The sequence below is a fragment of the Panthera leo genome, chromosome A2, assembly GCF_018350215.1.
Source record: "Panthera leo isolate Ple1 chromosome A2, P.leo_Ple1_pat1.1, whole genome shotgun sequence".
Classification (NCBI taxonomy): domain Eukaryota; kingdom Metazoa; phylum Chordata; class Mammalia; order Carnivora; family Felidae; genus Panthera; species Panthera leo.
In genome coordinates, this window is record NC_056680.1 from 4375995 (window position 1) to 4395500 (window position 19506).

A 19506-nucleotide genomic window follows, 5' to 3' on the forward strand; every position below is an offset into this window, starting at 1 on the left:
AGGGGGTGCTGACTGCTCAGGCCACAAGGGGACAGGGACTGTGGCCTCTGAGTGGTAACAGGCTTACCATGTGTTAAGAGCTCTGTAAGCGTCACCTCATTTGTTCCTCAGAACAACCCCATGTGACACACCATTCCACTCCCAGGAGTGTGGCCGAATGAGGCAGAAACAGGGATTCCAACCAGAAGGTGCCCCCAGCGTTCACAGCACCCCAAAAGTGTGAACGAGCCGTGTGTTCGTCGGTGCGGGGACAGGTGACGCACAGTGTTGAACAGCCACGCGGTGGATGCTGTTTGGCCACAGAAGCAGTGAGGCAAGGACACCCGCTATGACACGGAAAGATTATGTCGAGTGACAGATGCCCCACACAAAAGGCCACATCACGTGTGAGTCTGTGCGAGTGAAGTGTCCACGACGGGCAAATCCCGGCAGAAAGCGGGGCGGTGGCTGCCAGCGTCTGGGGAGAGGGACGGGGGGAGAGAGGCTGCTGCCAAGGACGGGGTTTGCCTTTGGGGTGATGGAGCTTTCTGGAATCACATAGGAGTGCTGTTTGCACAACTCTTAATGTACTAAGTGGCACTGAAGCGTTCGCATAAAATTGTCTGGGATGGCAGGGGCACCTGCACGGCTCACGTCATGATCTCACGGTTCGTGGGTTCAAGCCCCACGTCGCGCTTTGCGCTCATGGGGCAAAGCCTGCTTGAGATTCTCTCTCTGCCCCTCTCTCTCTGCCCCTCCCCTGTTCGCACGTGCTCTCTCTCTCAAAATAAATAAATAAACTTAAAAAAATGGCTAGAATGGTAAATTGTAAGCGTAGTTTACAGTAAACGCCATGGGGGGGGGGTGGGGTGGGGTGGATGTTCAAGGTCTCGATTCGGAGGCGGGGACTCTGGAGCCAGGTCTGAACCCGGGTCTGTCGGGTCCAGCCCGGGAGCTCTTTCCCACCTGCGGGCCTCCTGCAGGCGTGTTCTGTTGGGGCGTCCAGGGCCGCGCCCACACCTGCCCCTGCCGCCCCGCCAACCCCGGTCCCCGAGCCGAGCCGGGGGAGGGGGCCCTCACCTCTCCCATCACGGCGATCGGCGTCTCTCCAGTCGCCTCCGCCACGCGGTGCTCCACCAGGTAGAACATGTACTCGTCGTAGAGCAGGCGGATCAGGTGGAAGGAGCCAAAGCTGGCAGCGCTGCGCAGCGTCAGGTCGCGGATCACCATGGAGCTGGGGGATGGGCGGACGGGGGCTGGGAACCTTCCGGGGAGCAGGGAGTCGCGGCCAGGCCTCCCGGGGGGGGGGGGGGCGGGGGGCCCGTGGACCCGCGAGGGGCCTGCCAGCCGCCCAGACAGACCCCGAGTGCCCGAGCCCCCCCCCGCAGGTGACCGGGCGAGCTCCCGTTCTGGGTCCCTGGCGGGGACCTTCCCCCCACCCCCCAGGCTCCCTTCCCCCCACCCACGAGCTGCAGACGAGCTGCAGACGTGGCGCCCGCCCCCTTCTCCCCAAGGCCTCGGGTCAACCACGGGGGCGGGGCGGAGGGGGAGGGGCACGGGTCCCGAAAGGAAGGTCACAGGCCGCTCGCTGCTCCCCTCGGAAGCTATCAAGGAAGCTATCAACACGCCGTCCCCGGGTCCCCGCCCCGAGCAGGCAGCTCCGGCCCTGGGGCCCCCAGCCCCGCCGGCCCGAGTTCTGGCGGAAGTCAAGCCGGACTCACCTGTAAAAGGACCACTTCAGAAGGAACTGCCGGGCGGCCTTGGGGAAGCTGGGGCTGCCGGCGTGCTGCTTCAGGACCTGGGTGACCACGTTGTCCAGCCAGGTGGCCCACTGGTCCAGGGAGCTCTGCTGCTGCAGGGTCAGCTTGAAGTCCTGCTCCAGCCGCTGCACCACGCTCTCCTCGCACTGGCACACCCACGAGGCCTGCTCCTGCGGGGCGCGGGCGGCGGGTCAGGACAGCGCCCCCCACGGCCAGCTCCGGGCCTTTCCCTGCTGCCGCCGAGCCCAGGGGCGGATGCGGATGGACAGGCAACACCCAGAGAGGGAGCCCCCCGGGCTTCTGAGCGCTTAAATCCGCGCTTCGCGGGTCCGAGGCTCAGAGGACACACCGGGTCTCTGTGGCGTTTTCCTTTTAAGTGGGCACTTTCCCAAATGTGTGTCTTGTGTATTTAGCGGACGAACTCGGCGTGAGCGTCCTCGCGGCAGGAGCCACATGCGCACAGCCTGAGCCCGGAGGAGACAGCCACGAAAATGGCAATGGGAAGGTAGATTCTTAAAGAGTGGGAACGGAGGTGTGGGTCCAGGCGCCCGGACGCTGGGGGGCCTGCAGGATCATGGCTGGGGGGGGACTTGGGTGGGCTGCAGGGGGGGCCTCCACCCTGAACCTGTTCTCACGCATGCCGGGTTTTGCTGTGGGTTGAATCTCGTGGTTTTGTGCATCTTTCTCGAGGCTGGAAGGCTAGGCCGGCGGGGTGGGGGGTGGGGGGGTCACGCACGGCGTCCCCGATCTGCGGCCCGGTCTTCGTGCCCCACCGCAGGCCACGGGGGGCGGGGGGGGGGGGTGGATCGCACGGGAGAGTCACCTGCACGTTGGCAAAGTCCACGCGGTTGAGGTCACTGAGCATCTGGTTGATCTGGGAAGTGTTCTGGAGCACGGCCCGGGCTGCCTGAGCGAGGTGGTTGAGAGACGTGTATCTGCGCAGAGTCTGTGCGAAGGCACTGACCACGCCCACCTGTGACGAGGGAGACCCGCAGACAGTGAGCCCGAGCCGCTGTTCTCTCTTCTCCTGGGCGGGTGCTGGGCTCAGGGACAGTGCAGGGGGAGGGAGCAGGGAAGAGCCCCCCCCCCCCCCAGCTTCGGACAGTCTCAAGGACCTGAAGAGTGAGAATAAATGAAGGACACAAACCTCCCCAAGGCACCTTGGCATCTACAGCAGATGCCACGGTATCGGGGAGGTAGCATTCAGGACGGTACGCTTATCCCCCCAGAATCCCCTGGCTCTCAGGAGTGGCCAGGGGAAATACAGATTCCTGGGTGCCACGGGATCAGGCTTTGTGGGGGTGGGGCCTGGGAATCTGTGACTGTAACCCTGGCTACCTTGGCTACTCGTAGGCGCCCTAAGTCTGAGAGTCACTGGTCTAACAGAGAGTTCCAGAAGGTGGTCAGGGAGGCCAGATGCTGGGAACCTGGCCTCACCGGTTTGCAGGTCTCTAAGAGACGCTTGTGAGAGCATCCGGCAATCACTGTCCTCTGTGCACGGAGGCCAAGTGGGCTCATTTCAGGTTCTGATTTGTGGCCAAGACCGTTGCAGTAAGGCTGGCAGCAGGGAGATTAAACCCTCCCCCCTATGACGGACATGGAATCATTCCACCTGTTCTGAATCGACCCAAGTGCCTCGGAGCAAATGACACCTTCTGTCGTGCCCCTCCCTGCTAGTGCGGGCCCTCCTTGCCAGCAGCCTCGGGGCTTCCCGGGAGGACTAGGGGTCCGCAGGAGGCACAGGAGCCCCCTGCTTTCCCCGGGGCAGAGGACAGGGGCCCCTCCCAGCTGCTCCCTTCACAGCGGAGCGGCTACCTTGGTCTGGATGGCCTGCTGTGGGAAGTCTCTCATGGCATTCGTCAACCAGCCTTCCAAGCTCTTGGCAAAATTACGGATGGCCTGCGTCAAGGTGCCTGGGAGATGAAGCAGAGACACCGTGAGAAAGGCAGTCTTGCCCATCGGGATCAGCATCAGTGCAAGACACACACACACACACACACACACACACACACACAGAACCCGGAAGAGCAAGCAGTGCAGGAAAAGAGGCGGCGGGCTCAGGGCCGGGGGAGAGGGCGGGGCGCGCAGTGCAGGGGGGGCGCTGGGTAAGGATGAGGGCCGCCCAGGGCCTTCAGCTCTGTTCACCTGCCTGTCTGCGCCAGTGGCTCTCACTGAGGGCGACTCTGCCCCCAGGGGACACCGGGGGATGTGTGCAGACCTCTGTGGTCGGTGCACCTGGGGGAGCTCCGGGCACCGAGTGGGTGGGGGCCAGGCCCAACCCCCCATAGTGCCCAGGACAGCCCCGATGACGGAACGATCCACACAGTGCTGAGGGGAAGCCCTCAGACACACCCACGTACGTATATTCTACTGGCTTCCAAGTGCATTGAGAGATGGCTGGCAGTACAAAACCACTAAGGCTGTTAAAAACCCTACAAAAACGTAAAAGGAAATATACCCCAACCCAAAGCTTCATACGGAGACTTTAACTGCACGCTACAACGAGCAGTTTGTGGGCAGGCTGAGCCCAGAGGAGAAACGTGATGGCTTTGCCGTTTCCCATTTTCTGGCACGAAAGAAGCAGACCGGCCCACAGAGAAAGAGCAAAGCTTCCGCTGGGCCCAGAGGCGAGAGGCACAGACATCGATAGGTCCCGCCCGCCCCGGAGTAACCCCTGGCGCCCCCTGCAGTCGCTCATTAAGAGCGAGGCCTCAGGGCCCAGCTTCCTCCTCCTTCTGCCCCTCAGAAGGCCGAGAAGGAGAGCCTGTAGGGACTGGGACCCCCCGACCTGCATCCTGGAGTCATCCGGGCAGGGGCCCCCTGGAAGGTCGCCAGCCCCAGTGGGGTTTTAGCAAACCTGCAGACTGGGGTAGGTCTGTCCTGTGACCTCAGCCCCACCCTCTGGGGATCTCCTCCCAGCTGGAGTGTCACCTGGGCGCCCCCCCGCCCCCCCCCCCCCCCCCCCCCCCCCCCCCCCGCAGCACTGGGCACACCTCAGCCTCACACACACCCTCCAAAGCCCCGGTGGCCCGAGGGTGGCGGGCCTCACAGAGCCATGAGCTGGCCCTCCCCTGGGCCTCGTTCTGGGGGACAGGGAAAGCACAGGGGGCCAACGGGGGAGAGCGGCCGCCTGCGAGCAGCTTACTGGGCACCGGCCGCAGCACGTCGGGGATGAGGATCTCCACCAGGGCCTGATACAGGATGTGGTCGCAGTTCCTCATCCACTTGAGGATGGGCTCACACTTGCACAGAGACACCAGCTTGTCCTTCGGGAGGACGGCGCCTTCGGGCTCTCCGTCGCTGTGGGGAAGGGGGAGACGGGGTGAGCCGCGGCCTGTGGGGTGGCAGGAGGGCCACAGGACCGCACCGAGCCCCGCGTCCAAGTCCCCGGCGGGCCCGCGCCGCCCCTCCCCTGCCTGTGGCCAGGCGATGACACGTGCTCTATTTGGGACTCTTGGGGTCCCCTACGGTCCCTCCTGCTGAACTGACGGAGGGGCAACACTAGCCACAGGCCACGGTCAGGGTGTGAAAAGCGTACACACCCAGAAGGGGGCTCTGAGCACCAGTTCCCGGAAAGGTGACACGTTGGTCTCTGGGTCACAGTGCGGGGGGGGGGGGGGGGTCGCAGCCTGCAGGTTAAGCCTGGGGTCCTGGGAAATGAGCGGCCAGTCTCGGCGGGGGCAGGGGCAGGGGCAGGGGCAGGGGCGGTGAGTTACCTGGCAGGGAGAGGGGCGGGGCCGTCACCCGAGGGCGCTTTGGAGTTCCAGAAGGAAAGCCACAGCTTCTCCATGTACTGAAACTGCAGGTGCACCACGACATCCAAGGTTGCCTGCGAATGAACACGGCCGGTCAGACACAGCTGTGCATTGGAAAGCGCGCCTGGCACTGTTGTCGGGGCGGGCAGGCGTGACAGGAGCCGCAGTGGGGTCCCTTGAAACGCAGAGAGAGACCCCAAGAAGGGACAGAATGAACGGATGGGCCACGGTTCGGGGACTGGAGATTCTGGGGCCCCTGGGCGGCTCAGTCGCTTCGCTGTCCGGCTCTTCATTTCAGCTCAGGTCGTGACCTCACGGTTCAGGGGATCGAGCTCTGCATCGGGCTCTGCGCTGACAGCGTGTGGAGCCTGCTTGGGATTCCCTCTCCCTCTGCCCGTCCCCTGCTCGATCTTTTGGGGTTTTTTTTTGCTCTCTCTCTCATAATGAATACTAAAAAGAAAAAAAAGAGAGAGTGGAAATCCTATCTACTTCTCAGCCAAAGGAGGCGGGGGGGGGGGGGGGGCCACTCCTGTCTCCTCCGGGTCGCCCAGAGACACCTGGTGACGTGAGAGTTCAGCGGTCCTGGCGACGTGTGAGGCTGAGCGCCTCACCTGGGGGACACACGCCCTGCTCTCCGCCCACATTCTAGGGGGGCCCCCCGCGGCCCAGGCCGTCTCCGGTGCGGGGGGGGGGGGCGGGGGGGGGGGACGGTCACCTCGCAGTGCCGCCGGTAGACCAGCTGCAGGGCCTTGACGTCGTGCAGTGTGATGCTCTCCTGCAGCAGGACGCTGCCCAGGTCAGGCGCGGGGAACTCCGGGAAGACGTGGGAGACATCTGGGGGAGGAAAGCGGGGGTTCACGGAGCTGCAGGAGGTCCGCACGCAGGAGTCGCTAGGAGGCCCCGGTGCCGGGGGACGCTGGCCCGGCGTGCCAGCGACGGCTCCACAGCCCCGGGTCTCACGACTTTTAAGCTTTGGTTTTCTCAGGGACAGAATGGGACAGGACTGTCCTCTCCCGGCGACAGCAAATACGCTGACACAGGTGGGCGCCGAGCCCAGGGCCCCGGCACTCAGCGAGCGCTCCCATCACCCCAGCGTGCACCCAGGGCAGCGAATCCGGGGAGGGGGCCAGCCGTGGCTGTCCCTGGTGACTTCCCAGAAGGGTCCTGCCTGGGCTCCAAAAATACACTAAAGATAGTCGAAGGCCACTGCTGTCTTCAGTGTGTGAGCCTATGGTCAGTGACCTCAGCAAGCCCCCCCCCCCCCCCCGGGCCTGTCGCACAGTGTAGTCTGCGAGTTAGATGCTCCCCCGGGGCAGGGGTGGTGCCAGTGGGGAAGGGGGTCTTCCAGGGGAGGGCCAGGGAGCCCGGTGGCAGGGCCCCCGGAGGGGAGAGGCAGTTTCAGGGAGTCCCGAGCATTCTAAAGGCTCTGGGGCAACAAGGGGGAGAATTGAGGAGGGCGGCCAAGTCCTGAGCCAACAGGTTTTAAAATAATCTGGCCTTCCTTCTGATGGGCATTTCACGTTACGTATTCATTTTCCCGACGGTCACCTTGCACGTTAATTTGGGGGGCATCTGCTGATTATTCTGGAATCTTGGGGATACCATAGAACACCTCTATGTAACTTACAAGGTATTATACAAGAAAGCAGCCTAAAGCCCCCTGTAGGTGAACCCCGTGAGCAACTCAAGGAAGCCGGAACTCTTCCAGAAGGCCCTGTGCCTGGGGGGGGCGGGGGGGGGGTGGGGGTGGGGGGGGAGGGGCTCACTGATGAACTGCTGGTGGTGCTGGCTCTGGGCGGCCATGGCCTGCTCCGGTGTGCTGTGCAGGCTGCCGTGCGAGCCACTGTCCCCAAGGCTGTCTGTCTTCTGGGCCGGCCGGTACCTGGACGGGGGACACAGTGCCACCGTGAGGCCCCAGCAGTACTGCCCGCGGGGGCCCGGGGAGCAGAGAGCTGAGCAGGATTCAGTTTGGGGTGTGTGTCTGTGTAAATTTAAAAGCCTCAGGCACACTCAGCTGTCGTGCAGCCGCCCCCACTGTCTCCTGAACTTGCCATCTCCCCAAACCGAGACTCTGTCCCCATGAAGCACCGACTCCCCCCCCCCCCCCCGGCCCCCCCCTTGGCTCCCACCATCTACCCTCTGTCTCTGTGGATGGGACTCCTCTAGGGACCCCCTGTGCGTGGAACCCTCCAGTATCTGTCCTTTTGTGTCTGGCTTATTTCACTGAACATAATGTCCTCATGGTCCAACCACGTTGTAGCAGGCGTCACGATGTCCTTCTTTCTTAGTGCTGAATGACATTCCAGGGTCTGGAGGGCACATCTGCTTATCCATTCATCTGCTGATGAGTCCTCGGGTTGTGTGTGTGTGTGTGTGTGTGTGTGTGTTTTCCCCCTAATACTTCTCTCTTAGAAGATAAGTGAATTTCTTTCTGCAGAGTCACAAGTATCTGACTATTACATAGTCTCGAAGGAAATTCCGGGACTTTCATTTCGCCTCGAGCCAGAACGCATGACCAGCCCGTCCCGGCGGCGAAGTGCGCTCCCCGGGGCCCGTGTCCCTTGAGCCCAGCAGGACGCTGTGGGGGCGGTGACAGCGTGTGGCGGCAAGAGCGGGGGGACGGGGGGGTCCAGCTCCAGCGGGGGGCTCCTCTCCTTGTGGAGAGTGGGGCCGGGCTTCCCATGAGGACAGAGAAATGCCTCCCGGGTGTGTGGTGGTTCCAAGTGTCAACGGCACGAGGTGCAGGGCTGGTCCTCAGATAACACGCCGCCTGGCATCATGAGTCACAGGTGTCTGCAGGGCCCGGACCAAACAACAAGAAGAAGCTACAGAGGCCACACTGTGCCCAGACAGGTACAGGAAGGACTGCTGGGCCCCCTCTTCCATCCGTTGGCTCCCGGAGAGCGTTCTAGAGATTCTCTTCCGTGGCCTCCGGCTCCCACGATTGAACATATGGTTTGGAGTCACTGGGATGGCCTTAGAGCGGCTAAAATCGGCGTTTAGCCACATACGGCTTGGCCAAGGTATGATGATGCCACGCGGAGGTGAGTGGGGCACGGTCCCTGCCCCGGAGCAGTCTGGATTCTGCGGAGAGGAGCCAGGGGCAGAGGGAAGCAGGGAAGGAGAGGTGACTGCGAGGCTGCCAGGGAGGTGACACTCGAGTGGGGCCCTGAACCAGGGGTCTGCAAATCCCAGCTGTGGAGAGCCAATTGTGCTCCTTGTTTTGTGAATAAAGTTTTTTTTTTTTGGGGGGGGGTGTAAACAAGGTGATTTTATTAGAGCCCAGGACCTGTGGGCAGAAAGAGGTGCCCGCGAATAAAGTTTTACGGGCACACGGCCATGGTGCCCACTTGTCTAGGGATCATGCGGTGGCTTTCCTTCTACGATGGCAGAGCTGAACAGTCAGCAGAGTGTGTGGCCTGCAAAGCCTCAGAGAGATGCTCTCCGGCCCTTGACAGCAAAGTGTGCTGACCCCTGCCTTAAAAGACGAGCAGCTATGTGACGGGTAGAGAAGAGAACATTCCAGAAAATGACCGGGCCTTTCCAGCCATTGGATCAAAATGTCAGGAAGAGGCAGCCATTTAAGTATATAAGCTTCTTTCTCCAGGCTTCTTGGGTTCTTTTCAACATTCTCTTTTTCCCCTGTTGTCGAAAATTAAAGATCTATGACTTCAGCTCTCGTGATCTTCTGGAAAAGGCCAAACTATGGCAACCTCGGTGGCTGCCAGAGGTTGAGGGGAGGGAGGGGTGAGGAGGTGGGGCACAGGGGATTGCGAGGGCTGTGCAACTACCCCGTGTGACATTGTGATTGTGATGCTGGGTACACTTGCGTCCAAACCCATTTGTTTGTTTGTTTGTTTGTTTGTTTATGTTTTATTTTTGAGAGAGACACAGCATGAACGGGGAAGGAGCAGAGAGAGAGGGAGACACAGAATCGGAAGCAGGCTCCAGGCTCCGAGCTGTCCGCACAGAGCCTGACGCGGGGCTTGAATTCACAGACCGTGAGATGGTGACCTGAGCCGCAGTCGGACGCTTAACCGACTGAGCCACCCGGGCGCCCCCGTCCTAACCCATTTGAATGGAGCCCCAAGAGAGAACCCGAGCGTGGAGCATGGACTTCAGGTGGTAACGAGGTGCCCACGCACAGCTCTGGTGCCATGTTGATGGGGGGGGGGGCGTGCGTGGGAGGACAGGGAGCATTGTACTTTCTGCCCGAGTTTGCTGTGAGCCTAAAACGGTTCTAAAAAATAACGCCTATCTTTTTTTTTTAAAAGGAGAAAGGCTGAAGGCTCTGTTAGCTGGACGAGGTTGCGACTCCAGCCTCCTGTGCCTTGGCTCTCCCAGGACACTGGAACCAGAGGCTAATGGGAATTTATTTTTTCCATCATAGTTTGGAGAGGCCCCCCCCCACCGACCTGTATATTTAGCGTTTGAGAAACACTTCTCTGTATGTTCTCCCAAGCGAAGCTCAGACCTGACCCCCACCTCGGGCAGGGAAGTCGGCCCGCGGGCTGGCTTTGGGCCAGGTCACTCACCTGGGCTTTTGGTGCAGGGGCTGCTGGCGCATGGCCATGTACTGGGTGTCCTCCTGCAGCCGGTTCAGGGGCGAGTCCGGCTTTAGACGGATCCCATAGTAATGATACTTGGAGTTGCCCCTAGAAACCAAGCATCTCAGCGTCAGCTCTCTTTGCAGCTGTCCTCAACGACAAGACAGGTGCCGGGTCTTGGCCCTTTATTTCGGGTTCTTGGGTTCAGTGTCCCCTGGACCATATGGGAAATGTTCACAGGCTATTCCACAATCCGAGGGGTTTAGGAAATTCTATACTCGCCCCTCTCTTGGAGATTGCCTTCTTGCACTTAAGCATCATAATAGCTCTGAGAAGTCTCGCAATGGGAAACGCAGTCCGGCGTTGTGTGACCCGGCATGGCCTCCCGACCATCCTCACCGTCACCCCCATCAACACCATCGTTATCAATATCATCGACACCGCCTTCATTATCACCGTCACCCCCATCATCCCTATCACCACCACCACCGTCATCACCACCCCCATCCCGCCCCACATCATCTAACAACATGATTTGGGAAATGGCACCTTTGTGGGAAACACTGTCATAGCTTATTATGGGAGACATGATGACCCAAGGGCTTTAGACATTTTGGTTAAGAAAACAGGTCAGAGGGGCTCCGTAGGAGAGAAGCACCGAAGGACAGACAGGTGTCTGGCAACGGGGACAAGCGGGAGGAGCTCGGGTCCTTTCTAGAAGAGGTAAGAGCTTAGCTGGTGGCAGGGGAGGGAAAGCAGTGGGGAGAAAAGCCCCGGTCCTGGCCTGAGGCCAAGCATCTGGGACGCTCTGACGGTGGAGGCCGGGCACGAGCCTTCTGGAGAGGACCCAAAGACAGTGGAGGCTGTGTCCCCAGAGACCAGGGGCTCGCTGTCCTTCTCCCCCTTCCTACCCTCCTCCGTCCAGCGATGTTGCGTAAGGATGTTCTGTTATGGATCAGAGGATGGCCGAGAACCTTCTCTTGACCAGACACCAGCTTCGGAGGGTGTACGCATGACCCCGACCCCACGTGTGACTCCACAGACAGCGGCCATGCAGGAAACAGCCTTCTGTGTGCTCTGGGCCACCCACTTTTTGTTTTCTAGTGGGGGGAGTGTTGGATTCGTGCCTGGGAAAAGTTTATGGCGCACGACGGTCCCTGGCTGCTGCAGGCCAAGGGCAGGCCCTGGGGGATGGGTCCAGGCATGGCAGAAAGCACCAAGAGATGATAAATGAAACTCTACTAGATCATCCAGGGATGAAAGCCTGTTATTATGGAAATTGCTAAACAACGAGAGAGTGCTGGAGCAAAGCCCGTGTCACCGGGAGAGAGACGGCCACTGCCAACACCTCGGGCCGGCCAGTCCCGTGCCGCCAATTCAGAACAAACCCAAGTTCACCCAGGGGCACGCAGGTCAGGACACACGGGCAGGAGGGAGCCCACGTTCTCCCAAAGCTCAGTATCTGTACAGGGGATGCAGGGGATGGGCAGGCGTGGGACCCCCAGGCACCCCCATGCGTGCACCCACCTGGTGCCCAGCCGCCGTGTCCGCAGCCCCATGAAAACCGAGCGGATCAGCTTCCCGAAAGAGGCAGCATTCACAGGGTCCAGCTTGTGCTCCTGGCAGTGCCGGAGGTAATGGTTGTAGAGAGAGCTTCTGGGGAGACTCACGCCTTCCGCGGTTTCGTAATTATCTAACAGCCACTGGAGCTGGATAAAGAAAGACACGCTCACGTTCGTCAGGATCCCCCCAAATGCTAACATGGACTCATTAAGAGAATCACATACGTTCTCCCCATTGATGTGGTGAAGAAATTCACATCCACGGTCACTGATTTGGGTTCGAGAGATTCTGGGCGCAGGAATTAATAGCTTCTCTCCACGCCTGTATTTGTTCCTTCAATTTCCAGCCTGGTTTTCAGATTCCTTGATTTGGTTTTTAAAAGCCTGCGTGTGACTGAGACCTTTTGGGTTGGGTCTTCATAATCATTTGGACACCAAGTGTCTCCTATACTTTCAGGAATGTCAGGACAAAGAGGATTGAAAAGAGCTTGACGGACCCATCAGCACTGCACCCGGTGTTAAACAGGGCAACCTTGGTCTTTATGGCTTGTCCACCTCTTGGCATCTTGCCCTTGAGGGACAAATCATTAATCTAAGGGTGAAGGTGGCTGGGGCTTGGCCACCTGTCTCATCCGCTGGTCACCGAATATAAAAGTCCTGGTTGAATTCTTGCCTTATTGCTTGGGCTGCTATTTCTTTGCCCCCAACCAGGACTTCTGCATCCTGGGGCGGTCAGATTGTACTAGAACAGGCCAAGAAGGAGGGGAGGATTTCCCAGACACTCCTTCCTCCTGCCCCTTTTCTTAATTGGGCTGTGAAGCCCCCACGGAGGGTACCTCACCGCAGCCACTGAACTGACTTCACTGGCCGCGACTCTGCTGCAAGCCAGGGCCCTCCCCAAGGGCGGGGCCCATGGCATCTCCTGCCCTGCCCCTTTCCTTAGAGCTCTCAGGCCAGATGTCAGCGGCTACACTTCCTCCCCGAGGTAGGGGATGTGTGCGGACAGAATGGTCTGTGTTCCTATTGCCGGGGTGGGGGGGGAAGGAGGGGGGAATGGAGTGGCCTGAAGACCGGGCACTCTGGAATTTGCTGTGTATTTTCTCTTAGTAAAGCTTTTTTTCTTTCTTTCTGAGAAAACAAAAACAAAACAAGACACGGGACGACGGACCGACGGACTGATATATCCTTGTGTCCCTGACTGAGAGATTGCAAATGCAAACGGGACGCAATACCGAAAAGGCTTACGTGCGAGGTTTTGTGCCCAGGCCAAAAGGCAGGCTGAGCGAATCCACAGCAAGTCGCTGTCCCCCCAGAGCTCAGCCTCGGGTCAGAAGGGCGGGAGCCGGCCACACGGAAAGTCAGGTCCCAGCGGAGCCGCCTCCTTGGTCCCCCCTCGCCCCGACCCCTCTCCCCTTGGTGCCACGGGACGAAGGCTTAGCTGCAAAGTCAGTGAGTAGTTTGCCAGCGTGGCAGTGCCCTCTGACCCCAGGGCGCACCCTCCTCCCCGCCCTGAGCACCCCTGCCGCCGGGGCTCTGGACGCGGAGCCAGGTGAGGAGGGGCTGGCGTTGGAGGGGGTCCTTTGAACCCTGAGCTTGTCTTCAGAAGACGTTCCCCCTCTGGAGCTGGCAGGCACACTTTATCTAATGCGTGTCTGCCCCGCGGGATTGAGAACCCCGGGCGGGTCGAGATGGAAGAGGCTCTGTCCACATCCGCACCCCAGGATCCTGACGATGCCCCAAGAAACACGGAGGCACAGAGGGGGGCCCCCCCCGTGTGCGGGAAGCCGAGGGCGAGGAGGCCGAAGACTTGTCTCTCTGCCACCCCGGGCAGGGGGGCGGGGGGCACACGGTGCCGCGTCTGAGGGGTCCTCTGGGGCCGGAGAGGGGGTGAGGCCAGACTCTGGGGGGTGGGCAGGACGGGGCACCGGCTCACGTGTGTGAGGGCACAGGACTGGCTCACACGTATGAGGAAGTGTCGGGAAGGATGCTCGCTTCACCTCGTCACTGCCCCCGGCCCCGTGTCGTTGACGTTGGAAGTGGACCTTTTACTTGGGTTGGTATGTGGACGTTGACATCGACGACGCATCGGTAGCTCGACAACAAGTTCTTCCCAAGTCGACGTAACCCCAGAGAGAACAGACCCCGCTAGCAGCCCCCCAAAGAACGGTCAGTTACACTCTCTCTCTCTTTTGCGCTGAGGAGGTACCCAGAGGGAAGCCGTTTCAAGTGACCAATGACTCGAGTCATGAGGGAGCTGAGAGAGGGCGCCATGGGGAAGCATTCTAGCGAGGGAACAGCCTGTGCAAAGGCTCTGGGGCGGCACGGCGCCTGGTGCAGTGGAGGAACAGTGAGGGGCCTGTGTGGCTGGAGACAGAAGGAGGAGGGGAGGGAGGGAACAGGGCAGGTCGGGCAGGGCCCCAGAGGCTGTTTCGATGACGCAGGCTTCTACTTGGGAATGTGACGGGGGGACCCGGAGGCTTCTGAACAGAGAAGTGCCGCGATCTGACTCTGGTTCCAGTAGGACCACCCTCACAGCTGCTGCGAGAAGGGCCTGGAAGCTGGGCGAGGGCAGCGGCCAAGGGCTGGCTAGGTGGTGGCCGTGACACTCCACGGGAGAGATGGTGGTGGCGGGGGTGGCGGGGGGGGAGGGGGGCTGTGGTGGAGGAGGAGGGAGAAGTGGTCTGATTCTGGATCTTTCCGAAGGTGAGGTCAAGAGCATCTGGCGGGGGGGGGGGGGTTGGGGAGGAGGGTGGGAAGCAAGGGTGCCCCGCAGCAGAGGGCGGGGGGGCACAGGGGTCGGGGCGGTCAGGGCTCCGCTTGGGACACACGGTGCTGGGCCCCAAGCTGCAGGCGGGTCCTGGAGGGGGAGCTTCGGGAGAGGCCGGGGAGGGGGGGGTGCCCGCTGGGAAACAGCCTTTCCCCCAGGGAGCCAGGGTGGGGTCAGCAAGCCGGGGACCATCCCACGGAGCCACCGATTCTAGCCAAGCCCCAAGCCTGGCCTGCAAGTTACGCCTGGTCGTCACACGGGCCTGCAGTCGGCCACCAGCTGACGGCCAAGCGCCCTTTGACGATCTGTTTCTCCGTTAAAAAAAAAAAAAAACAGTCATATAATCTGAATACACTTAATCTAACAACAGGTCCTCCTCCCAGGGTTGGAAAATAACAGTTCACTGCAGTGGACCACGGCTGTCCCCACAGGACAGTGACTGAGCCACCGGTGTGGGGGGGGGTCCCTGAGTGGGGGTGTTGTTCTGTGTGGGGATCTGGCTGAGGGGCAGCCCTGGGAGGAGCCCAGGCCCCTCCCCTGCTCAAGGAGGGGGACCTCGACCCCAAGTTCCTCTCCCGGGGCCAGGCGCGCACGGGGGCTGCCTCCAAGCGGTGGCTGCGGGTGGGGAAGGCGTTTCCGCCCCCAGGGCCCCGCTTCACGTCCTTGGAAACAGCTCTCCCACGTTTCCTGCCACTAGATCTGCCTGCCCCCAGCTCAGAGACCGCTTGAGGCCCCCCTTCTCCCGTGGGCCTTTCAACCCCAGGCTGGAAAGTTCCTTCCACCTGCACACCCCCTGGTCGCGGCCCTTTCAGGGCATCTTGGGGAGCTCCAGGGACGGCGGCACTGGCTGCGTGTGGAAGGCGCTGTCCAGCCTCCCAGGCTCGGGGCATCTCGCCCGCCCTGCCCAGCCTACGACGGCGCTTCGAGAAGCCAACCCTGCGGAGCGTGGCAACCAGTTCCGGCTGAGGACTCCCACGGCGGGACTGTGTGCACACTCACGTGTCACCTGGGTGCACGTTCTCACACACGCTTGGCCACTGTGCTCCCTGGAGTGAGATTCCCTCGTTCCTTCTGCTTCCTATTCAGCACGGGTCTGGTGGGGGTGGGACGGCACGACCCAGGCTTTCCGACACGGGTCGGCTGGGAGGCCACCAGGAAAGCGGGGCCGTGGGGCCCAGCCCTCAACCAGACTCCTATGCGCTGGGGCTGGGCTGGCAAAGGAGCGGGACTCGGCCAGCGTCGCCCAACACAAGAGCACCGTGGGCTGCAGGCGGCCGTGGTGACAACCATCGTGAGCGAGTGTGGGACACACGGGCCCCACCTATCGGCCGGGACACGTTCCCTCCCTCCCTCCCTCCCGGCTCTCACATCTCCCGGGAAGAGCTCTAGGTGGGTCTCTCACTCCGGTGTGTGTGGCTGAATCTTCAGAAAGATCTTATTTCTAGTCTCTGATTCTAGGCCGCCAAGCCCACACCCTGCTTCTCGCAGCGCCTGATGCCCGAACGAGACTCAACGACACACGGCCAGGGAGGCACGGACGTGGGGCGGGTTTCCTGCTGGGAAACCGACGGGCAGGGAAGCAGTCAAAGCAGCCTCCTTCCAAAGGAAGTGTTAGAAGCCGGAAGCACCCCTGCGGCCAGAGACAAGCGGCTCATGCATGTCCCCCCAACATTTCAAATCCCCCCGCGAACCCCGCCTGCCCGGGGCTTGCGCCCCGTACGCTGCCTTCCGCGGGGCCGACCCGGCGCTGGGCCGGCAGGCCGAGTCACGGCCACGCGTGTTCGCGTCGGGGCCCTGCTGAACAGGGCTGCCGTTGCGCAGCCTTGGCCACGTGGTGCCTTCCGAGTTGCAGACCGAGGGGTCTTCTCCCCCAGCTCGTCTGCAGATGCTCCCCTCGCCGGGTCTGCCCGCAGGGCTGACGTCATCCGGCAGGAACGGGCGACGGGGAGGGCAGGAGCCGCCTGCTCTGGGGGTGGGGGACACTCAGCAGGGTCCTGACGCTTCGATTCACTTACGGCTTCAAGACAGCGGGTGTGAGGCTGCTCTTCCTTCCCGTGACCGGCCCTCTGAGGCCCTCGTCACGCGTCCCTGGGGCGGCACAGCGCACCCGTGCCGAGCCACCCACCTGGAAGTGTCTGCACCTTCCCCGAGCGCGGTTTCAGCCCCACCATCACTGCCCTTTCTCGTGCCCTGTGTGAATGTCGGCCACGACCAGAGCCTTGATGGGGTCGTAGTTGGGCAATAAAGACTCTTAGCCGGTCACCTCTGCCAGTCCCGTCCCGCCCCGCGCAGCTGCCCAGGGACAGGGACGCTGGCCGTCTCCTGGCGAACAACCTGCCATCTTGGTTTCCCCGGAGGGAGGCGAGGGAGGTGGACCCTACAGTTAGAACAGGCAGACGTTTGCTGGTTTGCACTTTTCTCAAATTGCCTGTTGGTTTGGTTTTTTTTTTTCCCCCCAAAAATCTGATCGCAGAAAATGCAGCTAAGAGTCACCGTGGCACCCGCTTCTCCTGTTGTGGCCACCGCTTCTCTCCGTGTCACTTTACTGGTTCTGCCTCTTTCCTGCCAGGCACTCGGGGAGCTGCGGCACGCGTATCACACACGTTAGTCCCACCGCCCGCCAGAAGGGGCGGGTGCTGTCACCAGCTACCTTGGCAAGTGGAGACTCCTCTCCCTCACGCGGGTGAAAGGCATTCTGGCCGGATGTGGAGCCCTAGATTGGTGGCCCCCCTATCTCTCGTGTCACGTCACGGTCTACGCTGGCTTTTAAACTGTCTGTGAAGGTCACGAGCGTGGCAGGGCAGACTGCCAGATCGACACACACTTACATGGCTGTTGAGTAAACCGCTTTTGTGTGAGGTGATCCCTTCGCTTTTTTGGAGGTTTTCGATCGCCATTTCAAGCTAAAGAAAATGTGTGCAGAAACAAACAAAACAAAACAAAATGGAAAAAAAAAAAAAAGGAAATCAGATGGTTAGCATCAGCCAAGATTTGTTTTTATTAATATCCAAATAATGATTTAAGTGCCTACAAAATAAAAACCAGGCTGGACACAGGCGGGGGGACGGTTAAGTTGTGAGTTCAAGCTGCGGCCGGGAGTGTTATTCCTGCCATGCAGGCGAGCCGGGGGGGGGGGGGGGGGGGAGCACAGGCAGCAGGATGAGTTGTGCTATGAATGCTGGCGATTGCGTTGTAACACAACACGTGCACACGCAGAGCACGACCGCTGCGCCGAGGCGTAAGTTCACGTATAAGCAAAGCCAGCACCATGATTGCCCGCTGCTCCCCTGGACCCGTCATCGTCATCGGTTGCCAGGGAGAATCAGCTGTCTACCCAAGGGCGGCCAGCGGCGCTGACTTCCTGGCCAGCCTGTCCTGTCACAGAGCTCAGAGCCTCCCTCCTGGATGCTCCAGGAAAATAGCAACGAGGCAGGAGACCCTGGCCCTGCCATCGGGAGGCGTAGGGGCCACCGGGCATGTCAGAGAGATAAGCTCCTGAATGTTGAATGAAGCGTGGGCTGGGCAAAGAGGGTTATACAGGGAGGAGAACGAGTCGCAGGGGCACGTCACGTGAAGCTAACAGTGGGCCTTCCTGGGGGAAGGGGCTTCTGAGTTGGGTCCCGAGGACTTCCTGGAGGCAAGGAGCTGAGGTGGTGCAGTGGGTTGACGCACAGGAGGAAACAGCCGGTTGTGGGCGGCTCCCACCACATCTGTCCGTGCTGAATGTGACTTGTGCACGTCAAACGGAAACTGAAAATCTGCTGGAGGCCACCACGCAGGCCCAGGACTGCAATGGAAGGAAGTAAACCTAATGCGCTGACTTTCCTCAAACACACACGGAAGGCAGACCTCAGTGATGCTCGTGCAGAGAGCAGGGGGAACACGTATTTCGGAAAGCGCAGCTGGACGGGGCTCCTGGGGCTGAGTGCGGGAGCAAGAGGGTTACTGCTTTGCCCATCACCTCTTTTGACCGCTGTGTGTGTGTGTCCGCTGTCCTCACTGTTACCCAACACTGTGCCGGACGTTCTAGCCGGGGGGGGGGGGGGGGTCAGGCAACAGTGAGGAACCAAAGGCATCCGTATTGGAAAGGAAGAAGTAACGTGCGGATAACGTGATCTTAAATACCGAAAATCCTGAGGGACCCACCAAAGCACTGTTAATGCTGATAAGCAACCCAGCAGAGTTGCAGGTTACAAGATCAATGCCCACAAATCGGTTCTGTCTCAACAATGAACAAGAGGCGAACGAAATAAAGAAACAGTCCCGTCTGCAGTAACGTCAAAGAAAATCCAATACCTAGGAATGAATTTAACCAACAAGGTAAAGCATTTGTACGTTACACTATAAAACGTTGTTGAATGAAATTAAAGACCTAAATAAGCAGAAGACATCCTGTATTCACGGGCTGGAAGACTTAATATTTAGATTAATACTCTCCAGGTTGATCTATAGACTCCAAGCAATCCTTATGAAAATCCTCTAGTAAACTTCTGACTGCTTTTTCAGAAACGGACAAGATGATCGTAAAATTCGTATGGCATTGCAAGGGACCCCGGATAGCCAAAACAATCTTGAAAAAGAAGGACAAAGTTGGAAGGTTCACGTTTCCCAGTTTCAAAACCTACTACAAAGTTACAGTAACCAGAACAGTGCAGTACTGGAATAAGGAGAGACATATAGGTAGACGCATACAGACCAGTGGGGTGGAATCAAACTTCCAGGAAGAGTCCCATATATCTGTGGTCAACTGAGTTTTGACGAGGGTGTCAAGAGCATTGAATAGAGAGAGTAAACTTCCAAACAAGTGGGCTTCCACAGGCAAATGAATGAGGTTGGCCCCCCACCTCACAATATATACAAAAACAACTCAAAAATGAATCAAAGAGCTAAATGTAAGAGACACAACTGTAAAACTCTCAGAGGAAAATATAAGGTAGTCACGTACAATAAGTTTATCTTCATGACCTTGGATTTGGCAATGGATTTTTAAAATTTTTATTTATTTATTTATTTATTTTTGAGACAGAGACACAGCATGGGGGGGGGGGGGCGGTGCAGACAGAGAGGGAGACCCAGAATCCGAAGCAGGCTCCAGGCTCTGAGCTGTCAGCACAGGGCCTGACGCGGGGCTCGAAC

General features: G+C 59.8%; 1 protein-coding gene across 1 annotated transcript in view; it reads right to left on the minus strand.

The window, feature by feature from the left end:
• Positions 1-19506, minus strand: part of RFX2 (regulatory factor X2) — a 90646-nt gene that overhangs the window by 2338 nt on the left and 68802 nt on the right. The window contains 11 exon segments of the mRNA XM_042928150.1: positions 1060-1213; positions 1701-1909; positions 2563-2712; positions 3555-3652; positions 4885-5039; positions 5456-5568; positions 6210-6328; positions 7261-7376; positions 10030-10149; positions 11569-11750; positions 17199-17273. Coding sequence (XP_042784084.1) covers positions 1060-1213; positions 1701-1909; positions 2563-2712; positions 3555-3652; positions 4885-5039; positions 5456-5568; positions 6210-6328; positions 7261-7376; positions 10030-10149; positions 11569-11750; positions 17199-17273 — 1491 coding nt within the window.